Here is a 12,463-nt window from a genome sequence, read left to right as displayed (position 1 = left end):
CCCAGGTCGGTGCTTCTCTTCTCCCTGGGGACCACCCCTGGATATTGTCAGCACACAAGCAACCGCAGGAATTCTGCCCACACATAACACAGATGGACCTCACAAGGGCCACACAAGCTGGAGTAGACAAGGAGAACTTAGCTCAGAGTGAACAGACAGGAAGCAGGAGGGTCTGGTGTCTCATTTAGGGAATTAAATCCTTTATTTGGCCTCTTTGTACTTTAGAAGAGTGTGTGGTCTGGAGAGGAGAGGGTGGGGGGCCAGGACAGAGGGAGATGGAAAGTTAGGACTTAGGGCTGGGGAGGGCACGTTCTCACTTGTGCACTGACCCGCCCCATCTTCCTGAGGCAAGTCTAGTAATTACCTAACTAATGGGGAATAATGACACCACTTGGATGGGAGTTGAGAGAGGGGAAAAGAAAGGCTTGAGAATTCATTAACCATGTGCGAGGGGCTTGGATAGCATCCCTGAAGGATCATTATTACATCATTTCACCCCCCTTTCCCACCTCTTTCCACTAATATGAGACAGACGAATGCTAAATAACTATGTAATAATACATTACTAGACAGACAACAATGCCAGAAAATATAATAGCCTGCTACAGCTATGAAACTCCCCCAAAGATATATTTAAAATGTCACTGATGCATAATATAAAATAGGAATTACAGGTTCATTTGGAGGACATGATTTAAAATCTATACAACTGTACAGTGGTATTTCCCACTGGGTTTTCGTTGTCACTGTCCTTTTCTAAACATCACAAAGAAAAAAAAATCACCCAAGTAATTTCAGCCTAGAGATGCAAACTTCAAGGAGCCTGTTTCCTCCTTTTTTTTTTTTTCTTCTTGTTTTTGTTGGTCAGGATGCTCTCCAAACCTAGTATCTTCTTGACATGTTGTCTTTTCTTCAGAATGTTTCTGCAGCCTGCACAAGAACCCCAGAATGTAGATTACACCTTTTGGAGATGTAGCCCGGCCACATAAGGAGACAAGTAGTTGAAATTTGTGTCAAATTGCTTGTTTAAATGACTTGAGCCAACTTCTTAAAGCCAGGACAGCAGGGGCTGAGGATTTTTAAAGTTGGCAGGGGCCAAAAATGACAAGGCTCAGCAGTCACCTGGTGAGCTGCCAGCCCTGACTGGAAGCTTCAAAAAATAAACTTTCTCAAAGGACACAAATTAAAAGTCATGTTTCAGCATCCATTAAAACGAAATTATAGGCTTCATCGCATAGCGAACTACTTTCATTTTCATTATGCTTACAATATTTCATTTTGTAGATTGAGAATCGGTTGCTAGGAAAACCTTGTGTGGAGTTGTCAGAGACAGCGATATCTACAAGGGGATATTTTCCAAGGGAGAGCTCTCCTTTGTTTTTCCTGCAAGGATAGAGGATTTTGTTATTTAAAAAAACGCAGGATGCAATTTGGAGTCAGGGTCATGGCTTGAAAACATCTGCCATGACCTTCTCCAGAGACCGAGTCCTCAGGGTTCATCTCTCAGAGGAGAGAAGTTAGCAACCTGCTGAGCTGAGCGGGCTCACAGGTGTGTTTTGTTCACTCTCATTTAAAAATATATATATGTATATATGTATATATTACACCTATACACATATATACACACATACATACACCAATATGTGTGTACACACACATACATACACCAATATGTGTGTACACACACATACATACACCAATATATGTGTACACACATATACATATATATAAATCTTATTTTGAGTTGTCAACATTTTTAAAAACTAGGAAATTTTATCTACAAGTCCAGATTTCCAGCTTTTCTAGAGAAATCAGAAATTACGGCTGCCTTGAGTGCTCTCCCTCATTCCCACGTGACCAAACTGACCTGGTGCTGAGTGAGGGCTGCCCCCTCGTCTCTCCACCTCAACTCAGTCCATAGCTAGCCCACTCCACCTTCCTGCCTGGCCCCTACAGGTATTTAAAGGTGCTACTCCCTGACTCAGAGTGTGCCATATTCTTAATATCTTCAAAAGATGAGATTTTTGAAAAGAATGCGTGCAGTATACTAGTTTACCTGGAAAGGGAATAGGGACTTGTTATGACAGCGATCAGCCTTGAATGTCATGTTACTTTCATTGCAGTATTAATATGTTTCAAATAATTCCTCTGGTCAGCCCTTATCCACCTGGTTTTGCTAAATTAGTTTCTCATTATTCTTCATTTGATGCGTGTGGATAAATGCAAATTAAAGCCAATTATTTATTTGTAACTAACTCTGGGATGCCTGCTGCAGTCTTATCTGTCGCTCTAGCTTGCGGCTTTCAGCAATTGTCAGCTTAGAGACTTTGGTTTGAAACTCTCCTCCAGAGGTTTGCAGAGTGCCTGAGACTGGAATTTGCAGGCGCTAACAGTCATTTCTCCTTTTTTTTTTCAGGCCCTCCGAACCACCACAGCCAGTCGACTCTGAGGCCCCCTCTCCCGCCCCCTCACAACCACACGCTGTCCCATCACCACTCGTCTGCCAACTCCCTCAACAGAAACTCACTGACCAATCGGCGGAGTCAGATCCACGCCCCGGCCCCAGCGCCCAATGACCTGGCCACCACACCAGAGTCCGTTCAGCTTCAGGACAGCTGGGTGCTAAACAGCAACGTGCCACTGGAGACCCGGTAAGTCCCCATCGCCAGCTCACAGTCACACTCAGTGTCATCTTACCCCTGAGTCACCACACAGAGCCACTGGGTGTCTCAGAGCTCCAGTCGGAGAGACACTCTGGGTATAAATAATGAGACAACTTTACCACCTCCTTGTTCCCTTGGTAATTTGACCCTGGACAGTAGGTTGACAGGTATTTCTTCGTTCACATGTGTCTCCTTTTAAAGCTTGTTTACTTTCTTAGATAGCTCTTGTGTACCCAACTAATAGAATTAGCATAACATATTTTTACTCGAAGGCTCATGGGAAACATGCTTATAAGGGTATATTGACTGATAGCTGCTGATAAATTATGCATTTGGCCTTTCTTGAAGTAATAAATGAAGACTCATTTGAAATTAAGTGTTTGGGGAGACCTTGAGAAACAATCCCTGATTCCAAACTGACAGAAGTATAATTTAAATTTATATTTCATCCAACATGCAGTCTCACTTTAATCCCTCCTGTACACACTAACAGCTTGATGCCTGTGGGGCAAACAGTAATGTATAAAAACAAACAAGAAAAAAGGGGCAGCACTTATGTGAGGAGGGAAGAGTTTGAAAATGATATCCAGGTCTGGCTTTGTTTTGTTTTGCTTTTGCTTCTGTCCTTTTGCCACCTTCGATCCTGTTCTCCAAAACCATATACACCTTAATGATCTGTAAGAAGACTGTCGGTCAGGGTATGGAGGGGTTGGAACGTCATTGACAGTGAAGGCTCTGTGTGGGTTGGCCAGACTTTGAAACAGCCTTGCTGCTCTATTCCCAGGCACATTCTTGGTTTGTGTGTTTCAAATGCTATTGTTTCCTTGTCGGGAAGAAGCATGGAGGCGGAATAGAGAGGAGGGCTAATTCATACTGACCCTTCAAAAAGTTCCCAAATAGATTTTAAACTTTAATAACTTAGGTTTGAGGAAAGACAGAAATAATCTGTAATCTTTCTGATAATGGCCAGTGAATTCTGTGCACACAGCTAGAAGCAATTTTGAAAGTCATAGCATTTGGAGTTGTTTCTTATCTATAATTTTTTTGTTTTTTTATAAGATCCTGAAAATTAATAGGTTATACATCTTTGTCACTATAATCACTCCAAACTTTTAATTTTATTTTCTGATGATTATAGGATTTTTTAAGAATTTTTGCTTTATTAAGAGAAACTAAAAGAATGAACCTAAGCTAATAAATATCCTTGATCTCAACATTAGTTTAAAAGAATTGGTACAGAAATAAATAAAATGACACAAAATGAAGCACTAAGCAAAATACAAAGAGTCTCAGCAAAAGATTACGTAACATGCGCATGCACACGCATACACACATACACAAACACACACGGGCTGTCACACAAAGAATGGTTATATAACAAAGGAAACATTATAACAACCACACCTGTTTGACTCTTAATCCAAACTAACGCGAAAAATCTGTTGAGAAAATTGGGGTAATTTAAACATGGATTGGGTATTTAATGATATTAAGAATATAATTATAATTTTGTTAGGTGCAGTTTTGGCATGCATGTTTGGTTCAAACATTAAAAACATTCCAATTGAGGAATGAAAAACTACCTATCGGGTATTATGCTTTTTTTTTATTTATTATAGTTTAAGTTCTGGGATACACGTGCAGAACGTGCAGGTTTGTTACATAGGTATAAACATGCCGTGGTGGTTTGCTGCACCCATCAACCCATCATCTATATTAGGTATTTCTCCCAATGCGATCCCTCCCCTAGCCCCCTGCCCCCTCACAGGCCCCAGTGTGTGATGTTCCCCTCCCTGTGTCCATGTATTCTTATTGTTCAGCTCCCAATTATGAGTGAGAGCGTGCAGTGTTTGGTTTTCTGTTCCTGTGTTAGTTTGCTGAGAATGATGGTTTCCGGCTTCATTCATGTCCCTACAAAGGCCATGAACTCATCCTTTTTTTATGGCTACATAGTATTCCATGGTGTATATATGCCACATTTTCTTTATCCAGTCTATCATTGATGGGCATTTGGGTTGGTTCCAAGTCTTTGCTATCGTGAATACTGCTGCAATAAACATATGTGTGCATATGTCTTTATAGTAGAATGATTTATAATCCTTTGGGTTCATACCCAGTAATGGGATTGCTGGGTCAAATGGTATTTCTGGTTCTAGATCCTTGAGGAATCGCCACACTGTCTTCCACAATGGTTGAACCAATTTACACTCCCACCAACAGTGTAAAAAGCATTCCTATTTCTCCACATCCTCTCCAGCATCTGTTTCCTGACTTTCAATGATCACCGTTCTAACTGGCATGAGATATTATCTCATTGTGGTTTTGATTTGCATTTCTCTAATGATCAGTGATAATGAGCTTTTTTTCATATGGTTGTTGGCCACATAAATGTCTTCTTTTGAGAAGTGTCTGTTCATATCCTTCACCCACTTTTTGATGGGGTTGTTTGTTTTCTTGTAAATTTGTTTAAGTTCCTTGTAGATTCTAGATATTAGCCCTTTGTCAGATGGATAGATGGCAAAAAATTTCTCCCATTCTGTAGGTTGCCTGTTCACTCTGATTACAGTTTATTTTGCTGTGGGGAAGCTCTTTAGTTTAATAAGATTCCATTTGTCAATTTTCGCTTTCTTTGCCATTGCTTTTTGTGTTTTTGTCATGAAGTCTTTGCCCATGCCTATGTCCTGAATGGTATTGCCTAGGTTTTCTTCTAGGGTTTTTATGGTTTTAGGTTTTGTGTTTAAGTCTTTAATCCATCTTGAGTTAATTTTTGTCTAAGGTGTAAGGAAGGGGTCCGGTTTCAGTTTTCTGAATATAGCTAGCCAGTTTTTCCAACACCATTTATAAAATAGGGAATCTTTTCCCCGTTGCTTGTTTCTGTCAGGTTTGTCAAAGATTAGATGGTCGTAAATGTACGGCATTATTTCTGAGGCCTCTGTTCTGTTCCATTGGTCTACATATCTGTTTTGGTACCAGTACCATGCTGTTTTGGTAACTGTAACCTTATAGTATAGTTTGAAGTCAGGTAGCACGATGACTCCAGTTTTGTTCTTTTTGCTTAGGCTGTATCACTTGGCTATATAGGCTCTTTTTTGGTTCCACATTAAATTTAAAGTAGTTCTTTCTAATTCTGTGAAGAAAGTCAATGGTAGCTTGATGGGGATAGCATTGAATCTATACATTACTTTGGGAAGTATGGCTATTTTCACTATATTGATTCTTCCTATTCACGAGCATGGAATGTTTTTCCGTTTGTTTGTGTCTTCTCTTATTTCGTTGAGCAGTGGTTTGTAGTCCTCCTTGAAGAGGTCCTTCACATCCCTTATAAGTTGAATTCCTAGGTATTTTATTCTCTTCATAGCAATTGTGAATGGGAGTTCACTCATGATTTGGCTGTCTGTTTGTCTTATTGGTGTATAAAAATGCTTGTGGGCTGGGCGCGGTGGCTCACGCTTGTAATCCCAGCACTTTGGGAGGCTGAGGCGGGCGGATCATGAGGTCAGGAGATGGAGACCACGGTGAAACCCCGTCTCTACTAAAAAAATACAAAAAATTAGCTGGGCATGGTGGTGGGCGCCTGTAGTCCCAGCTACTCGGGAGGCTGAGGCAGGAGAATGGCATGAACCCGGGAGGCGGAGCTTGCAGTGAGCCGAGACTGCACCACTGTACTCCAGCCTGGGCGACAGAGCGAGACTCCATCTGGAAAAAAAAAAAAAAAATGCTTGTGATTTTTGCATATTGACTTTGTATCCTGAGACTTTGCTTGAAGTTGCTTATCACCTTAAGGAGATTTTCAGGAGGAGATGATGGGGTTTTCTAAATATACAATCATGTCATCTGCAAACAGAAACAATTTGACTTCCTCTCTTCCTATTTGAATACCCTTTATTTTTTTCTCTTGCCTGATTTCCCTCGCCAGAACTTCCAGTACTTTGTTGAATAAGAGTGGTGAAAGAGGGCATCCTTGTCTTATGCCAGTGTTCAAAGGGAATGCTTCCAGCTTTTGACCATTCAGTATGATATTGGCTGTGGGTCTGTCATAAATAACTCTTATTATTTTGAGTTATGTTTCATCAATACCTAGTTTATTGAGAGTTTTTAGCATGAAGGGGTGTTAAATTTTATTGAAGGCCTTTTCTGCATCTATTGAGATAATCATGTAGTTTTTGTCATTGGTTCTGTTTATGTGATTAATTACATTTATTGATTTGTGTATGTTGAACCAGCCTTGCATCCCAGGGATGAAACCGACTTGATCATGGTGGAGAAGCTTTTTGATGTGCTGCTGGCTTCAGTTTGCCAGTATTTTATTGAGGATTTTCACATCGATGTTCAGCAGGGATATTGGCCTGAACTTTTCTTTTTTTTGTTGTGTCTCTGCCAGCTTTTACTATCAGGATGATGCTGGCCTCATAAAATGAGTTGGGGAGGAGTCCCTCTTTTTCTATTGTTTGGAATAGTTTCAGAAGGAATGGTACCAGCTCCTTTTTGTACCTCTGGTAGAATTCAACTGTGATTCCATCTGGTTCTGGGCTTTTTTTTGTTGGTAGGCTATTAATTACTGCCTCAATTTCAGAACTTGTTACTGGTCTATTCAGGGATTCGACTTCTTCCTGGTTTAGTCTTGGGAGGGTGTATGTGTCCAGGAATTTATCCATTTCTTCTAAATTTTCTAGTTTATTTGTGTAAAGATGTTTATAGTAGTCTCTGATGGTAGTTTGTATTTCTGTGGAATCAGTGGTGATATCCCTTTATGATTTTTTATTGTGTCTATTTGATTCTTCTCTCTTTTCTTTTTTATTAGTCTGGCCAGCAGTCTATCTATTTTGTTAATCTTCTCAAAACACAGCTCCTGGATTCATTAATTTTTGAATGGTTTCTCATGTCTCTATCTCCTTCAGTTCTGCTCTGATCTTAGTTATTTCTTGTCTTCTGTTAGCTTTTGATTTTGTTTGCTCTTGCTTCTCTAGTTCTTTGAATTGCGATGTCAGGGTGTCGATTTTAGATCTTTCCTGCTTTCTCCTGTGGGCATTTAGTGCCATAAATTTCCCTCTAAACACTGCTTTAGCTGTGTGCCAGAGATTCTGGTACATTGTGTCTTTGTTCTCATTGGTTTCAAAGAACTTATTTATTTCTGCCTTAATTTCGTTATTTACCCAGTAGTCATTCAGGAGCAGATTGTTCAGTTTCCATGTAGTTGTGCAGATCTGAGTGAGTTTCCTCATCTTGAGTTCTAATTTGATTGCACTGTGGTCTGAGAGACTGTTTGTTATGATTTCCGTTCTTTTGCATTTGCTGGGGAGTGTTTTACTTCTAATTATGTGGTCAATTTTAGAATAAGTGTGATATGGTACTGAGAAGAATGTATATTCTGATGATTTGGGGTGGAGAGTTCTGCAGATGTCTATTAGGTCCACTTGGTCCAGAGCTGAGTTCAAGTCCTGAATACCCTTCTTAATTTTCTGATTGTTGATCTGTCTAATATTGACAGTGGGGTGTTAAAGTTACCCATTATTATTGTATGGGACTCTAAGTTTCTTTGTAGATCTCTAAGAACTTGCTTTATGAATCTGGGTGCTTCTGTATTGGGTGCATTCATATTTAGGATAGTTAGCTCTTCTTGTTGCATTGATCCCTTTACCATTATGTAATGCCCTTCTGTGTCTTTTTTGATCTTTGTTGGTTTAAAGTCTGTTTTATCAGAGGCTAGGATTGCAACCTTTGCTTTTTTGTTTTGGTTTTTTACTTTCCATTTGCTTGGTAGACATTCCTCCATCCCTTTATTTGGAGCCTATATGTGTCTTTGCATGTGAGATGGGTCTCCTGAATACAGAACACTGATGGGTCTTGACTCTTTACCCAATTTGCCAGTCTGTGTCTTTTAATTGGGGCATTTAGCCTCTTTACATTTAGGGTTAATATTGTTATGTGTGAATTCGATCCTGTCATTATGATGCTAGCTGGTTATTTTGCCCATTGGTTGATGCAGTTTCTTCATAGTGTCGATGGTCTTTACAATTTGGTATGTGTTTGCAGTGGCTGGTACCGGTCTTTCCTTTCCACGTTTAGTGCTTCCTTCAGGAGCTCTTGTAAGGCAGGCCTGGTGGTGACAAAAATCTCTCAGCATTTGCTTGTCTGTAAAGGATTTTATTTCTCCTTCACTTATGAAGCTTAGTTTGGCTGGATATGAAATTCTGCATTGAAAATTATTTTCTTTAAGAATGTTGAATATTGGCCCCCACTCTCTTCTGGCTTGTAGCATGTCTGCAGAGAGATCCACTGTTAGTCTGATGAGCTTCCCTTTGTGGATAACTTGACCTTTCTCTCTTGCCGCCCTTAACATTTTTTCCTTCATTTCAACCTTGGTGAATCTGAAAATTATGTGTCTTGGGGTTGCTCTTCTCAAGGAGTATCTTTTTGGTATTCTCTGTATTTTCTGAACTTGAATGTTGGCCTGTCTTGCTAGGTTGGGGAAGTTCTCCTGGATAATATCCTGAAGAGTGTTTTCCAACTTGGTTCCATTCTCTCCATCACTTTCAGGTATACCAGTCAAACACAGGTTTGGTCCTTTCACATAGTCCCATATTTCTTGGAGGCTTAGTTCATTCCTTTTCATTCTTTTTTTCTTTCTTTCTTTTTTTTTTTTTTTTTTTTTTTTTTTTTTTTTTTTTTTTTTTTGAGGTGGAGTCTCACTCTGTCGCCCAGGCTGAACTGCAGTGGTGCAATCTCGGCTCACTGCAAGCTCTGCCTCCCGGGTTCATGCCATTCTCCTGCCTCAGCCTCCCCAGCAGCTGGGACTACAGGTGCATGCCACCACGCCAGGCTAATTTTTTTGTATTTTTAGGAGAGACGGAGTTTCACCGTGTTAGCCAGGATGGTCTCGATCTTGTCTTCATGCTTTATTTCATTAAGTTGATCTTCAATCCCTGATATCCTTTCTTCTACTTAATCTATTTGGCTATTGATACTTGTGTATGCTTCACGAAATTCTTGTGCTGTGTTTTTCAGCTCCATCAGGTGATTTATGTTCTTCTCTAAACTGGTTATTCTAGTTAGCAATTCCTCTAGCCTTTTTTCAAAGTTATTAGCTTCCTTGCATTGGGTTTGAACATGCTCCTTTAGCTTGGAGGAGTTTGTTATTTCCCACCTTCTGAAACCTACTTTTGTCAATTCATCAAACTCATTCTCCATCCAGTTTTGTTCCCTTGCTGGTGAGGACTTGTGATCCTTTGGAGAAGAGGTGTTCTGGTTTTTGGAATTTTCAGCCTTTTTGCGCTGTTTTTTCCTCATCTTCGTGAATTTATCTACCTTTGGTCTTTGATGTTGGTGACTTCAGATGGGTTTTCTGAGTGGAAGTCCTTTTTCTTGATGGTGATTCTATTCCTTTCTGTTTGTTAGTTTTCCTTCTAACAGTCAGGCCCCTCAGCTGCAGGTCTGCTGAAGTTTGCTGGAGGTCCATTCTACTCCAGACCTTGTTTGTCTGGGTATCACCAGTGGAGGCTGCAGACAGCAAAGACTGCTGCCTGTTCCTTCCTCTGGAAGCTTCGCCCAGAGAGGTACCCACCAGATGCCAGCTGGGGCTCTCCTGTGTGAGGTGTCTGTCGACCCATGCTGGGAGGTGTCTCCCAGTCAGGAGGCACGGGGGTTAGGGACCCACTTGAGGAGGCAGTCTGTCCCTTAGCAGAGCTCAAGCACTGTGCTGGGAGATCCGCTGCTCTCTTCAGAGCCAACAGGGTGGGACCGTTTAAGTTTGCTGAAGCTGTGCCCGCAGCCGCCCCTTCCCCCAGGTGCTCTGTCCCAGGAAGACGGGAGTTTTATCTATAAGCCGCTGACTGGGGCTGCTGCCTTTCTTTCAGAGACACCCTGCACAGAGAGGAGGAATCTAGAGAGGCAGTCTGGCTACAGCAGCTTTGCTGAGCTGTGGTGGGCTCTGCCCAGTCTGAACTTCCCAGTGGCTTTGTTTACACTGTGAGGGGAAAACCGCTTACTCAAGCCTCAGTAATAGTGGACGCCCCTCCCTCCCACCAAGCTGGAGCATCCCAGGTCGACTTCAGACTGCTGTGCTGGCAGCAAGAATTTTAAGCCAGTGGACCTTAGCTTGCTGGGCTCCATGGGTTGGGATCTGCTGAGCTAAACCACTTGGCTCCCTTTCATCAGCCCCCTTGCGGGGGGTGTGAACGGTTCTGTCTTGCTGGCGTTCCAGGCGCCTCTGTGGTATGAATAAAAAAAACTCCTGCAGCTAACTCAGTGTCTGCCCAAACGGCCACCCAGTTTTGTGCTTGAAACCCAGGGCCCTGATGGTGTAGGCACCCAAAGGAATCTCCTGGTTTGTGGGTTGTGAAGACCATGGGAAAAGCATAGTATCTGGGCCGGAATGCACCATTCCTCACAGCACAGTCCCTCACAGCTTCCCTTGGCTAGAGGAGGGAGTTCCCCAACCCCTTGTGCTTCCTGGGTGAGGCAACACCCTGCCCTGCTTCAGCTTGCCTTCCGTGAGCTGTACCCACTGTCTAACCAGTCCCAGTGAGGTGAGCCTGGTACTTCAGTTAGAAATGCAGAAATCACCTGCCTTCTGTGTTGATCTCACTGGGAGCTGCAGACCAGAGCTGTTCCTATTCAGCCATCTTGCCAGCCAGCAGAATTATAGGTTATATTTAACCATGCCTACAATCTTAATCTTTAAAGGTTAAAATATGTAAAGTCAATAAAAACTGTATATAATAGAGATATTTAAACTTCTGCCCTGATATAGTAAACCACTAATAAACAGCTTTGCTGGAAGCTGACTGGCTGGCCAGGCTTAAGTCAGGATATTGTCAAAGTTGATGATGGTCTTAAAGGCTGGATGGTATTTTCTGTCTTTTTCCTCTCCACACTTACAAACTGCCATAGAGTTTGTTAATTAGTCAGCCTATTTTTACATTAACAGACTGTTATTTGAAAAATAGTTTCTGGATTAAATGCTACTTAGAATGGACTAGATGAAGAAGAAGAAAGGAAGGAAAGAAAGGGAAGAGGAGATGTAATAGCTGTTGTAGAAAAAGAAGAGGACCACCATGACCATTATCAATCAGTTGTTATTGTTTAGTTTATATATGCTGAACATTAATGCTTTACATGCATTATCTCACTCAAGCCTGAAAGCAATCCTATGAAGTAGGAAGGGACTTTTATTATGGCCATTTAAAGATGCAGAATCTAGGATAGAGGGACAAAGTAACCTGCAGGAAGTCTAAAGCTTCAGAAGATAGTAAACTATGAGCCATGTTGGATGAAGCACTGGAAGTTCCTACACCCAAAATAAGGTGGTGGAATGTCTGATGGGTGAACAACCAGAAATCTAGGTTTATTGCCCTAGTTGTTACATTTACAGCACCAGATCCACCGGAGTGTCTGCTCTTGGCAATGAGTCTTCCCTTAGTGATAGGAACACACGAAACACATAAACATATCTCCCAGCTCCCAGCTCCTGATGCAATCAGTTGGTTTTCTAGGAGATTTATTTTGAATAACTTTTTGTAACAAAGTGTCCTCTTGACAAATATCTGGTAGAGAGGACCAATGAAACCATGCAGATCACTGTCCTGCTTTCCTAAAGTAAGCTCTTCCAGAATTTACTTTCTGGTCTAGAGTCCTTCCTCGGATCCTTTGAATATTTGGCATTTCTCCCAGGATTAGGACTTCTCAATGCTAATTTCAGAAGAAGCACGTTAAAGAAAAAATTTGGTGGGAAGATAGGATTGCCAAAACCTTGACGTCCATCAGAAGGAAAAAAAAAAAGTGAGACAACATCTGAGTATTCT

General features: G+C 41.4%; 1 protein-coding gene across 9 annotated transcripts in view; it reads left to right on the top strand.

Annotated features, from left to right (window-relative positions):
- Nucleotides 1–12,463, top strand: part of TENM2 (teneurin transmembrane protein 2) — a 1,389,831-nt gene that overhangs the window by 1,076,843 nt on the left and 300,525 nt on the right. For all 9 annotated transcript variants that reach the window (XM_030825348.1, XM_030825333.1, XM_012505108.2 and 6 more), the window contains one exon: nt 2,417–2,651. In XM_030825348.1, coding sequence (XP_030681208.1) covers nt 2,417–2,651 — 235 coding nt within the window. The remainder of the gene's footprint in view (nt 1–2,416; nt 2,652–12,463) is intronic.

The sequence above is a fragment of the Nomascus leucogenys genome, chromosome 2 (genome assembly GCF_006542625.1).
Source record: "Nomascus leucogenys isolate Asia chromosome 2, Asia_NLE_v1, whole genome shotgun sequence".
Taxonomy (NCBI): Eukaryota; Metazoa; Chordata; class Mammalia; order Primates; family Hylobatidae; genus Nomascus; species Nomascus leucogenys.
The sequence above is the reverse complement of the archived record's forward strand: the minus strand, read 5'-3'. Positions and strand labels throughout refer to the sequence as shown.